General features: G+C 42.2%; 1 protein-coding gene across 2 annotated transcripts in view; it reads left to right on the top strand.

The window, feature by feature from the left end:
• The window catches only part of NCK2 (NCK adaptor protein 2), an 81,602-nt gene extending 67,797 nt beyond the window's left edge, over positions 1 to 13,805 (top strand). For both annotated transcript variants that reach the window (XM_077296607.1, XM_077296608.1), the window contains exon 4: positions 12,731 to 13,805. In XM_077296607.1, coding sequence (XP_077152722.1) covers positions 12,731 to 12,925 — 195 coding nt within the window. In that variant the 3' untranslated portion in view covers positions 12,926 to 13,805. The remainder of the gene's footprint in view (positions 1 to 12,730) is intronic.
• Positions 13,806 to 14,768: the final 963 nt, after the last annotated feature.

The following is a 14,768-nucleotide window of genomic DNA, read 5'->3' as shown; positions in this document are numbered from 1 at the left end:
GTTCCAGAGTTATAACCTCATAAAGGGACATTGGTCAGAATTGTAAAAATTGGCCCAGTCATTAACGTGCAAACCACCCTTGGGGGTAAAGGGGTTAACCAAAAACTAAGGCTACTTTCACACTAGCGTTGTACGACGCAATGCGTTGTGCCGACGTACCGACGCATGCTGTGATAAAAAAGCACAACGGGGGCAGCGGATGCAGTTTTTCAACGCATCCGCTGCCCCATTGTGAGTTGCGGGGAGGAGGGGGCGGAGTTTCAGCCTCACATGCGCGGTTGAAAATGGCAGACACGACACACCAAAAAACGTTACATGGAACGTTTTTTGGTGCCGACGGTCCTCCAAAACACGACGCATCCGTCGCACGTCGGATGCGACGTGTGGCAATGCGTCGCTAATGAAAGTCTATGGAGTAAAAACGCATCCTGCGGGCAACTTTGCAGGATGCGTTATTTCTCCAAAACGATGCATAGCTACATGCGTCGTACGACGCTAGTGTGAAATCACCCTTAGCTGTCTTACACACTTTTTGTAACAAGTAAACCTCACTAACAGACAACTGGGGAGTCCTTTCCATTATCTCCAACCATTGTCTTTCTTCAATGGATCTATCTTCGCTTCCCATCTTTTTTTTTACTATGTATTGGAAAATTGTTCAGTACCAATTTTAGAAAAGGCTTATAAAACATTGATATTACCCCAGAATAACTGTTTGTTTCATTAATTAACTGTATAACCGTGTTTTGTTTGGATATTTATTCCTTCCAACCCAACGTAAAATCAATATTTAAACATGTGATGTAACTGAAAATATTTGTAGAAGTCCTTTGAGCTGATATCATACTCTATCTGGAGTAGTGGAAAGTCCTTAATGGCAGGGCTGTGGAGTCGGATTCCATTTTGGTGGAGTCCTAGTCGGTGTCATGGAAATTGAGGAGTCGGAGTCAGAGGTTTGGCTTACCGATTTCACAGCCCTGCTTAAAGGGAACCTGTCAGCAGGATTGTGCACAGTAACCTCCACACAGTGTCAGGTCGGCGCCGTTATACTGATTAAAATGATACCTTGGTTGATGAAATCCATCTTGTTGTTGTTTCTTAGTCTGTATTTTCAGTTTTGTGTAAGAGATTCTCGCGCCTGCGCAGTAGCTGCTATCAGTGTCGTCTAGCTGTGATCCTATAGCTGCTACTGCTCATGAGCAGGCAGCGCCTCTTCCAAGATGGCGCTGCCTGCGCAGTAGCAGCTCTCGGAGATAGCCGATTTTGCACATGCCTGCAGAAGGGTGTGTTTTTTTTAATATAGATAGTCATTATACAAACTAGGGGACAGGTCACTGAGGGATCAGTGACTTGTCAGCAGTCTGCATTATGAATATCTAATCAGAGAGCGCCACATACACCAACCCCTCCTTCGGGCACGAGAATCTGATTAACACAAAACTGAAAATAAAGATTAAAGAACAACCATAAGAAGGATTTCATCAACCAAGGTATCATTGTAATCAGTATAACGGCGCCGACCTGACACAGTGTAAATTACTGTGCACAATCCTGCTGAAAGGTTCCCTTTAATCATTATTTGTTATTAACTGGGATACCCTTCTCACGCCCTTTTCCCTTCATTTCTCGAAAGGTTCCAACATCCACAGATTTACTAACCATGGAGTTTCAGCAACTAAATTGTTAAACAGCAACAATTAGTGCTAACTTTGAGTGATGCTATCAGAAGGCACAGCCACCACCTGCCCAGTTCTTGAGTCCTCTCCATATACCAACTCTTGACATATGAAGTCGCAGTACATCCTATGTTGGGAAGGGGGTTAATGCTAGGGGCTGAAAAAATATTATATGAGAGGTCAAGAAATCCAGGAGCCTGGGGGCTACAGAGCCTATAAAACGTGTAAAATTTGTTACTATTGCTTAAGTTTTATTGTCTGGCTACTGAAAATGTTTTCTTTCTCCTGCAGTGGTCTTACTGGTTTCCAAAATCTAATGTCTTAAAAGAACTTTCACTAGATAGTAAAAGTTCTCCCCTGTCCAAAGATTCGGGGATTGCATACCATCTTGAGGAATACTCAGATAATGAAGTACATGCTAAAAAAATTTAAAAAAAGTTTAATTTGTGCAAAAATTTTACAACTTGAGATGATGTGGCTTGACATGATTGGACTGGATTGCTTAACCCCTTCACCCCGAGGCCTGTTTTCACTTTCCTGACCAGTCCAATTTTTACAATTCTGACCACTGTCACTCTGGAACACTTCAATGGGTCCCACTGATTCTGAGATTTTCTTATGACATATTGTACTTCATGGTAGAGGTAAAATTTCAACAAGTGACACCATTTTGGAAACTAGACCCCTTAGGGAACGTATCTAGATATGTATTGAGCTCCCTGAACCCACAGTTGCTTCACAGAAGTTTATAACGTTAAGCCTTGAAAATTAAAAAAAAAAATCAAATTTTTCCCAGATAAATTATTTTACTCCAAATTTTGCATTTTCAGAAGGGCAAAAGGAGAAATTGCTCCATTCAATTTGTTGAGCAATTTCTCCTGAGTACCCTGATACCCAATATGTAGAGGAAAACCACTGTTTGGGTGCACAGCAGGGCTTGAAAGGGAAGGAGCGTCATTTGACTTTTGAATGCAAAATGTGCTGGAATAATTAGCGGACGCCATATCGCGTTTGGAGAGCCCCTGATGTGCCTAAACATTGGAAAACCACTAAAAGTGACACCATTTTGGAAATTAGACCCCCTTAGGAAACATATCTAGATGTGTATTGAACACCTTGAACCCCCAGGTGCTTCACAGAAGTTTATACATTTAAGCTGTGTAAATAAAAAACACACGTTTTCCCACAAAAATCTTTTTTTTAAGCTGCAAATTTTGTACTTTCACAAGGGTAAAAGGAGAAAATGGACCCCAAAGTTTGTTGTACCATTTCTCGTGAGCGCACCGATACCCCACATGTGGTCAAAAACTACTTTTGAGGCACTGTGCAAAGCTCAGAAGGGAAGTAGCGCCATATCGCAGTGCAGATTTTGCTGCACTTGTTTGAGGGTGCCATGTCACATTGGCAGAACCCCTGAGGTGTCAGAACAGCAGAACCCCCATAAGTGACCCCATTTTATCAATTAAACCTCTCAATGAATTCATCTAGGGGTGCAGTGATTATATTGACACCACAGGTGTGTCTCAGACTTTTATACCATTGGGCAGTGAAGAAAAAATAATTTACATTTTTGCAGCTGTAAAAGGTTCCAAATCTTCCCAAAATATCAAACCTTATGGTTATCCAAGGGGGAACTCTCTTAGCACCTCTACTGAGGTCCGATATTAACTATTAACGCCAAACTTGACTAATTAATATCCACTAAATACACCTCAACGTTATCTTTTCCTTATGCTATATACTAACTGAGACAAAACAGTGTAACAATAAAGGGTATTTATTACACACACAAGTCTGCAGTCTATAACATACACCTATATACTTATACCATATATATATGTGTATATATATATATATATATATATATATATATATATATATATATATATATATATATATATATATACATACACACGCACACACACATATCACAACTCTGATATAGTAATATCACTACAGTATACAGTGATATCCCAACAGTATCACGCAGTAATAACCCACAGTAACCTATGATATCACAACAATATCACACAATATAAAAAGCCCACAATTAACTGCCCGATTACCCAAATCACACATACAATATCAGACCTCCCACCTATGGCTAGCTAACCCTAATGCCTAAAAGGTAACAGGGCCTTGTAAGAAAAGGGGATACTGAGTACTTATCCACCATCCATGATCATTCCAGCATGCAGGCACAGCAAAAGAGGCAGAGCACATGTGTCTTGTGCCTTTTATGTCCAGCTAGAAGAGGTGTGTCCAGCCCCAGGTGTGTGGGGATGAGGTCACAAGTCTATTGTCCACTGGCCTAAGTCCTAAATGAAACCTGATATACCAGCTTGAGGAGGGGGGGCTACTGAGCACATGTGGGGGAATTATATATCACTGAACACATCTCTACATAAAGATATATATTTTGGAGCACTTCCCTTCTGCAACAACCAAGATTGTGTGTTAACCCAAAATTTTACATTTTCATACTGGGAAATTGGTAAAAATGGCACCAAAATTTGTCCCACATTTCCTGCTGGAAGAAGAAATACCCCAAATGTGGATGTACAATACTACTTTGCCATTTTTTAGTGACTCGGGAGGGGTGGAGCACTATGTGCCTCCTGGAGCGCAGATTTTCCTAGGCTAGTTTGCGGATTCCATATAAAGAGCACCTAAGTGCTAGAAAAGCAGAATCCTCCCTCAAGTGACTATATTTTGGGACTTTATCTACAGATGTAGCAACGATTTTGACTACATGGGTGTTTTCCAGAAACAGGCAGCAGTGGATGTTGCTGAGTGAAAGAGTATGCAGAGTATCATATCAGGATTTGAAAGGCAGGGAAGGAGGCAAGCCACCTTCCCAGAAGGACCCTGCGGCCATCTTTGGGCTGGCAGTCTCCATGAAGACCATCAGGACAACACAATTGCACTGATTCCCTGCGCGATGCCCCTCTATGCTGCTGCGACTACTGACAGCTGCTTCGAAGGGGTTAAATGCCCGCGATCGGTGCGAACACCGATCATGGGCGTTGCTGCGGGGTGTCAGCTCTCGCACAGAGATGACACCTGCGCGCGATCGCCGTGCTGTACATACACTGCTGTTTGTGGGAATGCAGCTTACACAAAGCAGTATATGTACAGTATGACACATTTCGGGAAGGGGTTAATCAGTCCTCCAAGAAGGAAAAGTCAAAGTTGTGGAATTATTTATATCACACAGGATAGATAGATAGATAGATAGATAGATAGATAGATAGATAGATAGATATGTTAATGATATGCAAATGATAAATAAATAGAAACAACATTTTCAAAATGCACTTGGGCACACAAATCATAAATATCCACTGCTGACAGTTCCATTCACAATTGCTGACCACTTTTTATATGTACCGTATTTTTCGGACTACAAGGCGCATCGGAAAATAGGGGAAAAAAATATTTGAAGCAAAAAATGTGGTAAAATTTTTAATAACATAAATAACATACTATTATGTTTGGTGTTATTATATATAATAGTATGTTATGTTGGAAGCTACGGGTAGAAGATGGTGCTTCGGGACCAGTGTGGTGTCTGTAAAGTACTGTATGAAGATGCTGGAGGGTGAGTATAAGAATGGGGGGGGGCAGAGGGCTGGGGTTAAAGCACCACTCCAGCACTGAAAAATAACACTGGAGTGCTGCTTTAAGAGCCCATGGGAAAACTATAACTCCCAGCATGTCCTGCAGATCCTATGGCATGCTGGGAGTTACACAGTATCAAAAAATCTTTATTAAATATTTTATATACATATATAGTACAAAAAAATCTCATAGAAAGAAAGGAAAAATGACCCTAGTAAAACATGTGGGTCCAGGGCATCAATGCATGTACATTGTGAATATCATCATGGTAATAAAAAAGGCACTTTAAATCATGAGTGCACTTTATCAGCCATAATATTTACAGAAAAAATCTTTAAAGCCAATGCACATCAATTATCCACAATAAAAAAGGAGAGAGGAAAAAAAAAGGTGACGGCAACATTTTGCAGCAAAGTCTGATAATCACATATGTGGCACAAATGCGTCAACTATACCATAGGATACCGGGTGCTTATCCAAGAAAAAACATCATAAAGAATATGCAAAAAATAGAAATAACAGCACTCACCGATCCTGAAAACTCTTGTTTTGTTTCAATGTTTAAAACCTCATGGCCAGGAGAACAGATGAAGGAGTGTGTGAGCCAGTGCTGACGACAGCCGTTTCGCGCTCAACAGCGCTTCTACACGTCAATGTGTCAGAGGATATGACGGTGGGAGAAATACTCTGGCCCAAGTATACTCCTCCCCCCGTGTGCCACTCCCACTATGAAATGAAACACATAAAAAAGTTAAAAACACGTAAATGTGACATATATACAAATGCCTCTTTTTCTTTTTCCTAATCTCTAAGGCATATAAGGGAACCCATTTTCATTACAGAGATATTAAATACTTTGAACAGAAAACTGTTATGCTGATATGAAAAAAAAAAAAAAAAAAAAAACACTGACACTATTATAATCAATCTGTGCAGCAATTACATGCGGATCACGTTGCTTAGATCACACCTTACTTCATTCTACAAAAAGATGGACATATCTACTCTGTCATTCAGTCCTGTGGGACCTACCACACCTGAACGCATGATCCACCTTGCCTCCTGTCTCAGCAGTAATTTGTGTAGATCGCCCCCCTGTGGGGGTAAGACAACTTTTTCTATACCCGCAAAAGTCATGACATCGGGATCTCCTCCATGTGCGTCTCTGATGTGACTGATTAATCGCGGCACTCCTTTGCCTGACTAGATTTATAATGCTCCCTAAATCTTACATACAAGGGCCGTATTGTCTTGCCAATATTTAAAAATCTACATGGACAAAAAACTACGTAATCCACAAAATCTGTTTTGCAAGATATAAAATGTGAAACTACGTGACTTATTGCGCCCATACGGATAATCCGATCCATCAGGTGAAACCTACAGAACGGACAATGCGATGGGGACTCCGGCAGCATGCACCTTCGCTAATTTATTTTAGAGTTATTTCGAGGAGAAATTTGTATATTCCCTCAACAATCCATTTTTGAAGCACATCAGATTACGGTATATCTTAGATACATTGATGATGTATTTATGGTATGGGATGGCTTGGAGCAGCTATTCCAGGATTTTGTGCAATTCTTGAATCAGACTAATTCTATGAATGTCTTTTTCGTCTGTTTTTCGTGGGTCACAATTAGAATTTCTTGACGTTTTGGTGGAGGTATTAGAGGGGTCAATCAGTACATCAGTGTATCGCAAACCTACAGCAAGGAATTCTATGATGCACTATAATAGTTTCTATCTGATGTACACCTAGCAATCGCTGCCTTACAGTCAGTTCCTGCGAGTTCAAAGAGTTAATACACAGAAGGGCTTTGTGGAACAATCTGCCGACCTGTTTGATAGGTTTAGACAGAGAGGATACCCTGAGACGGTAGGTATTGCAAGCAGCTATGGATAGAGTAGAAGGGGGAACAATGAATCAGATAGAGGGAAGGCAATGGCTAAGAAGAAGAAAGAAAAAAGACTGACTTTTTGCTTCCAGTATAGTCCAATGAACAGGCACATACGCTCGGTAATTAGGAAGAATTGGCATATTTTGGGAAGGGATAAAGAACTAGCAGACATTGTAGCAAGGGGGCCACTTATTTCGTGCAGGCGTAGTACTAGATTAAGGGACATATTTAGTCCAAAATTATATTAAGAAACAGAGTACTAATTGGTTGGAAACAGGGATACCAAAGGGCAATCACAGATGCGGACATTGTCCATTCTGTAGGTTTCACCTGATGGATCGGATTATCCGTATGGGCGCAATAAGTCATGTAGTTTCACAGTTTATATCTTGTAAAACAGATTTTGTGGTTTACGTAGTTTTTTGTCCATGTAGATTTTTTTTATATTGGCAAGACAATACGGCCCTTGTATGTAAGATTTAGGGAGCATTATAAATCTATTCTGTCAAGCAAAGGAGTGCCGTGATTAGTCAGTCACATCAGAGACGCACATGGAGAAGATCCCGATGTCATGACTTTTGCGGATATAGAAAAAGTTGTCTTAGGCCTCTTTCACACTTCCGTCGGTACGGGTCCGTCGCAATGCGTCTGGCCGACGTACCGACGGACGTTATGAAAGTTTTGCACGACGTGGGCAGCAGATGCAGTTTTTCGACGCATCCGCTGCCCACTCTCCAGTCCGGGGAGGAGGGTGCGGAGTTTCGGCCGCGCATGCATGGTCGAAAATGGCGGTCGCGATGGACAAAAAAAAACATTCACTTGAACGTTTTATTGTGACAACGGTCCGCCAAAACACGACGGTTCCGTCGCACGACGGACGGGACGTGTGGCGATCCGTCGCTAATACAAGTCTATGGGCAAAATCCTGCGAGCATATTTGTAGGATCCGTTTTTTGCCCAAAACAACAGATTGCGACGGATGCCAAAAGACGAAAGTGTGAAAGAGGCCTTACCCCCACAGGGAGGCAATCTATACAAATTACTGCTGAGACAGGAGGCAAGGTGGATCATGCGTTCAGGTGCGGTAGGTCCCACGGGACTGAATGACAGAGTAGATATGTCCATCTTTTTGTAGAATGAAGTAAGGTGTGATCTAAGCAAAGTGATCCACATGTAATTGCTGCACAGATTGATTATAATAGTGTCAGTATTTTTTTTTTCATAACAGTTTTCTGTTCAAAGTATTTAATATCTCTAATGAAAATGGATTCCCCTATATGCCTTGGAGATTAGGAAAAAGAGAGAGGGATTTGTATATATGTCACATTTACTGTAAGTGTTTTTAACTTTTTTATGTGTTTCATTTCATGGTGTAAGGAGCACATGGGGGGAGGATTATACTTGGGCCAGAATATTTCTCCCACCGTCATATTCTCTGACACATTGACCCGTAGAAGCGCTGTTGAGCGCGAAACGGCCGTCGTCAGCACTGGCTCACACACTCCTTCATCTGTTCTCCTGGCCATGAGGTTTTAAACGTTGAAATAAAGCAAGAGTTTTAAGGATCGGTGAGTGCTATCTGTTTTTTCTATTTTTTGCACATCAATAATTATGCTGACCCAAATGTTCATATTACCACAAGAAATGAAAGTCAGATTTGTCAGACACCTATCATGAAAAAAAAATGTCCCTGGGACTGCCATAGTGACATTGCACACCAAACTGAGAGACAGTTCCTTTAATTGCTTTAATGCTTACCCATGATGTGAATAGAAAGATGCCCAGGAGCTAAGCACACCCCCTCTGACGTGCTGTGTCTGCAGGACTTGTGATGACATCATGAAGAGGGAGGGCTCTGTGCTGTCATGTGATGCTCCAGCCCGCCCTCTTCATGACCTCACACAGGTCGTATACGGGAACACTCAGCATCAGTAGGACCCCGGCTGGTGCTGTCAGGTATGCGGCATCCCTCTCTCCTCTGGCACCCTGCGCCTGCCCCCTCTTCCACCGTACACACGATCTCCCCAGCCGCTGCAGGAATCCGGCGCTGGGGAAACCATGTACGTCTGCTGTTTGAAGGAATATTCATTTGCTGCTCCACGCTCACTGCTCGGCGCTGACGTGTGGGCGGGGAAACGGCTAATGAATATTCCTTCACTTTAAGAATCAGGACCACATGGTTTCCCCAGCACCGGAATCCTGCAGCGGAGACCTTTTCCTGCCTCCTGGGAGTGCGATCCCACTCTGCTGCTGCCCCTCCCCACATGTTACATTTGTACCATAAGACGCACCCCGCACTTTCCTCCCAAATTTGGAGGAAAAAAAGTGTGTCTTGTGGGACAGAAAAGTATGGTACTCTAAGGGAGACAAATCAGGAGATTTTGCAGGCCAAGGCAGCATACTTTTGGCCACGCAGGCTGCTCACAGTAGCATGAGGAACACGCAGCCTGGTGTTTATTTGAAAACCTGCTCCTTATCCACTTTGGAGAAGTGGTTTCATGACCAAATCAATGTTATTCAGAGCCGTATCTGGAAAGGAAGACTTGATTGAGGACACTTGCTACCGTACATTATTCCACCCCACACCATAATCCTGGGAGTACGACTAGTGTGATGTTCCCTTGTGAAGGCCTCTTCATTTTGATGCCACGTGGTTTTGTCAGATTCGAAGAATGGAATGTAGTGATCCATTGTGTGCAGGTGAAATTACCGTATATACTCGGGTATAAGCCGACCCGAGTATAAGCCGAGACCCCTAATTTTGCCACAAATAAACTGGGAAAACTTAATGACTCGAGTATAAGCCTAGGGTGGAAAATGCAGCAGCTACCGGTAAATTTCAAAAATAAAGATAGATACCAATAAAAGTAAAATTAATTGAGGCATCAGTAGTTTGTGTTTTTGAATATCCATATTGAATCAGGAGCCCTATATAGTTAACCATAAAGTTCATGATGGGCCCCATAAGATGCTCCATACAAAATACGCCCATATAATGCTGCACACATGTTGATTATGGCCTCATAAGATGCTCCATACAGACATTTGCCCCATATAATGCTCCACAAATGCTGATTATGGCCCCATAAGATGCTCAATAGACACATTTGCCCCGTATAATGCTCCACAAATGCTGATTATAGCCCCATAAGATACTCCATAGAGATATTTTCCCCATATAATGCTGCACATGGCCCCATAAGATACTCCATAGAGATATTTGCCCCATATAATGCTGCACATCGCCCCATAAGATGCTCCATACAGATATTTGCACCGTATAATGCTGCACATGGCCCCATAAGATGCTCCAGAGATATTTGCCCCATATAATGCTGCACATGGCCCCATAAGATGCTCCATAGACACATTTGCCCTGTATAATGCTCCACAAATGCTGATTATGGCCCCATAAGATGCTCCATAGACACATTGGCCCCATAAGATGCTCCATAGACACATTTACCCCATATAATGCTCCACAAATGCTGATTATGGCCCCATAAGATGCTCCATAGAGATATTTGCCCCATATAATGCTGCACATGGCCCCATAAGATGCTACATAGAGATATTTGCCACATGTAATGCTGCACATGACCCCATAAGATGCTACATAGAGATATTTGCCCCGTATAATGCTGCACATGGCCCCATAAGATGCTCCATAGACACATTTGCCCGTATGATGCTCCACAAATGCTGATTATGGCCCCATAAGATGCTCCACAGACACATTTACCCCATATAATGCTCCACAAATGCTGATTATGGCCCCATAAGATGCTCCATAGAGATATTTGCCCCATATAATGCTGCACATGGCCCCAGAAGATGCTCCATACAGATATTTGCCCCATATAATGCTGCACATGGCCCCATAAGATGCTCCATACAGATATTTGCCCCATATAATGCTGCACATGGCCCCATACAGATATTTGCCCCATATAATGCTGCACATGGCCCCATACAGATATTTGCCCCATATAATGCTGCACATGGCCCCATAAGATGCTCCATACAGATATTTGCCCCATGTAATGCTGCACATGGCCCCATAAGATGCTCCATACAGATATTTGCCCCATTTAATGCTGCACATGGCCCCATAAGATGCTCCATACAGATAATTGCCACATATAATGCTGCACATGGCCCCATAAGATGCTCCATACAGATATTTGCCCCATATAATGCTGCACATGGCCCCATAAGATGCTCCATACAGATATTTGCCCCATATGCTGTTGCTGCGATTAAAAAAATCACATACTCGCCTCTCAGGCCCCCGACACTTGCTATATTCACGGGTGCCGCTGTGTCTTCCCTGTCCCCTGCACTGACGTTCAAGCAGAGGGCAGCGCGCACTAATCACGTCATCGCGCCCTCTGACCTGAGTGTCACTGCAGAGGACGCGGAAGACACAGCGGCGCCGGCGGTGGAACGTGGCACAGGTGAATATCGCGCACTGCGTTATACTCACCTGCTCCTGGCGCGGTCCCTGCACGTCTGTTCCCCCGCAGCTTCTTCCTGTAGTGAGCAGTCACATGGTACCGCTCATTGCAGTAGTGGATATGCGGCTCCACCCCTATGGGAGTGGAGTCGGGTCCATATTCATTACTGTAATGAGCGGTACCATGTGACCGCTCACTGCAGGAATAAGCTGTCTGCGCATCGGGAACCAGTGACGTGCAGGGAGCAGGTAAGTATCATTACACAGCTGCCGGTCCCCCTCCCCTGCCGACCCCTGGGAATAACTCGAGTATAAGCTGGGAGGGGCAATTTCAGCCTAAAAAATGGGCTGAAATTCTCGGCTTATACTCGAGTATATACGGTAGATGTCACATAACCATGACTCTTCCTTTTTGGTGTTACACTCCCCAAAATTTAAATTGCTCTTTCTATATATATCCTTAAATTTTCTTTTGGTGACCTAATTCTCCTTAACAAGAACTATTACAACAAAATGTTAAGCTTCCCTGACTTAAATGAGAAGTAGATTTTGCATGCTAGGACATTTGTATGTTTTATAATAAATATTTTAGATCAATTTCTGTTTAGTGTACTCATATAGGGGTTATCCGGGACTGTAATTTTTTTTTTTCTATGCAGCTTAGTACTTGTTGGCAGGTTGCTTGTTCTGCCATGCACCTGGCTAATTTTCCTACTTCCTGTGATGTCACGTCAACAGCAGCTCCTTCCCTTCTGTTCTATGTTGACATGAAGTTGACAGTGATGCCTCATCGATGTTGCAGAGCTAAAGAGAAGGAACTGCTCTGTTGTAGTGACGTCAAAGGAAGTGGGAGAATTGCTGCAAGGAATGGTGTGTGACTTTTCTGAGGTGGGAGAGTTTGTTGCATGGCAGAAAAGGCAAGTAGTAAGGTAGTTGTTACTGATTTAGTGCTTGGCTCTGAAGAAGAAAAAAGTTAATGTTCGGCTGCATCTTGTACACACATTTCATGTACGTATGTAATCATGACTGTATAACCAAAGATAACATATATTTTCTTCTTTTCCCCTTTATCACAGCCCAGTGATTTTTCCATATCACTAAAGGCATCAGGAAAAAACAAACACTTCAAAGTACAGATGGTGGACACTGTCTATTGTATTGGACAGAGGAGGTTTAAGAACATGGATGAACTTGTGGAACATTACAAAAAAGCCCCCATCTTCACTAGTGAACATGGAGAAAAGTTATATCTGGTGAAAGCGCTACAGTGACATCAGACTGATCAGTGGCCTCACTTACACTGGCCTCAATCTTCAAGCCTTAGTTCCGAAAAATGACTTCCATGGAACAGAGCCATCATTACAAAAGCCGCAGTCTTTACAGTACGGACCCTCTGATAACACAAACACTCTAACATAGTACTTTTATCTTTTTTATTTGTGTGTGTTCTGTCTTTTCTGTTTTGTAAGTCATCTTGCCCTCAGGTTAAAGACCTCACTTAAGTGACCATTGTAAGCACTCACTGTCATGCCTTGGTTGAAAGTCTCCTATTCTGCACATGTTTACAGTTCATAGCTAGGTATGGCTAGCAAGAGGAATAGGGGGCAACTTGAAGCAGTGTTAAGATACTTTAATTTTTTTTAATCATATAAAAACAAAAATCTTTATTGAAAGACATTAGGCACAAAGAAATGCACTGAAGCTGCAGCAAATAGTAATAATTTAGACATGCTGTATCGGTTGTGGCTGTGAAACTAGTAGCCTTGTCGCTTACCAGGTAGTTTATTGAAACCGCTCCTAGTCTCTATAAACACTCTTTACACTGTACAGTGCTCTGCCACTACAATACAATACCTCCTCACCGCTCTGCTGAGTGCACAAAGTATGGTGGCAGTATATCTCAGAATACTCTGGTGACATGATTGTAGTAAATGGTGTATTTGGTCTGTCATTACTGCAAAATAATAAAGTTCATAAGCAAGTTATTTAATTCAAAGTTCTACATGAAAAGTAACCAAATGTGCCATCTTCATTTTTTTTTCTATGCCCCATCTCCTGCCTGTTATAAATATACAATTAAGTATTTAATTCTGAAAGTAAAATGTATGTGTAGCTGTATATGCTAATACAGACAAATAAAAAAAATGTTTTTTTGAAATGGTTGTGATGGTTTTACAATCTCAAAAGGTTAACTAAACTGTACATGGATTACTTGTGAATTGCTTTACAATAGTCCAATCAGGCCAGCCTCAGAGTACCTTTGACCAGTTTCAGCATTTTGAAAGAGGACCTGTCACTAGTTTAAAAGTGGCCAGTGATTGCTCTTTCTTTAGTCCTGCTGCTGTCATGACTTTTTTTAATCACTTTACAGTTCCAGAGATATGGGCCTTTGTACTTAGTGCTAATTTTTATGGTCTTGGTTAAGACCATAAAATATTGTGCAGAAATAAAAAAGGCAAATATCTCTGGAACCAAATGGCTGATTAAAAACACAATTACAGTGGGTACGGAAAGTATTCAGACTAGTGATGAGCGAATATACTCGTTACTCGAGTTACTCATTATGGCCCCATAAGATGCGCCATACAAAATAGGCCCCATATAATGCTCCATACAGTTCATTATGGCCCCATAGGATGCTCCATATACAAATATGCCCCATATAATGCTCCATGCAGTTCTTTATGGCCCCATAGATGCTCCATATAATGCTCCATGCAGTTCTTTATGGCCCCATGTAATGCTCCATATAATGCTCCATGCAGTTCATTATGGCCCCATAGATGCCCCGTATAATGCTCCATGCAGTTCTTTATGGCCCCATAGATATCCCATATAATGCTCCATACAGTTATGGCCCCATAGATGCTCCATATAATGCTCCATGCAGTTATGGCCCCATAGATGCCCCATATAGTGCTCCATGCAGTTCTTTATGGCCCCATAGATGCTCCATATAATGCTCCATGCAGTTAAGGCCCCATAGATGCTCCATATAATGCTCCATGCAGTTATGGCCCCATAGATGCTCCATGCAGTTATGGCCCCATAGATGCTCCATATAATGCTCCATGCAGTTCTGGCCCCATAGATGCCCCATATAGTGCTCCATGC

Source organism: Ranitomeya variabilis, chromosome 3 (genome assembly GCF_051348905.1).
Source record: "Ranitomeya variabilis isolate aRanVar5 chromosome 3, aRanVar5.hap1, whole genome shotgun sequence".
Classification (NCBI taxonomy): Eukaryota; Metazoa; Chordata; class Amphibia; order Anura; family Dendrobatidae; genus Ranitomeya; species Ranitomeya variabilis.
Note: the sequence above shows the minus strand (reverse complement) of the source record. Positions and strands in the feature narration are given on the sequence as shown.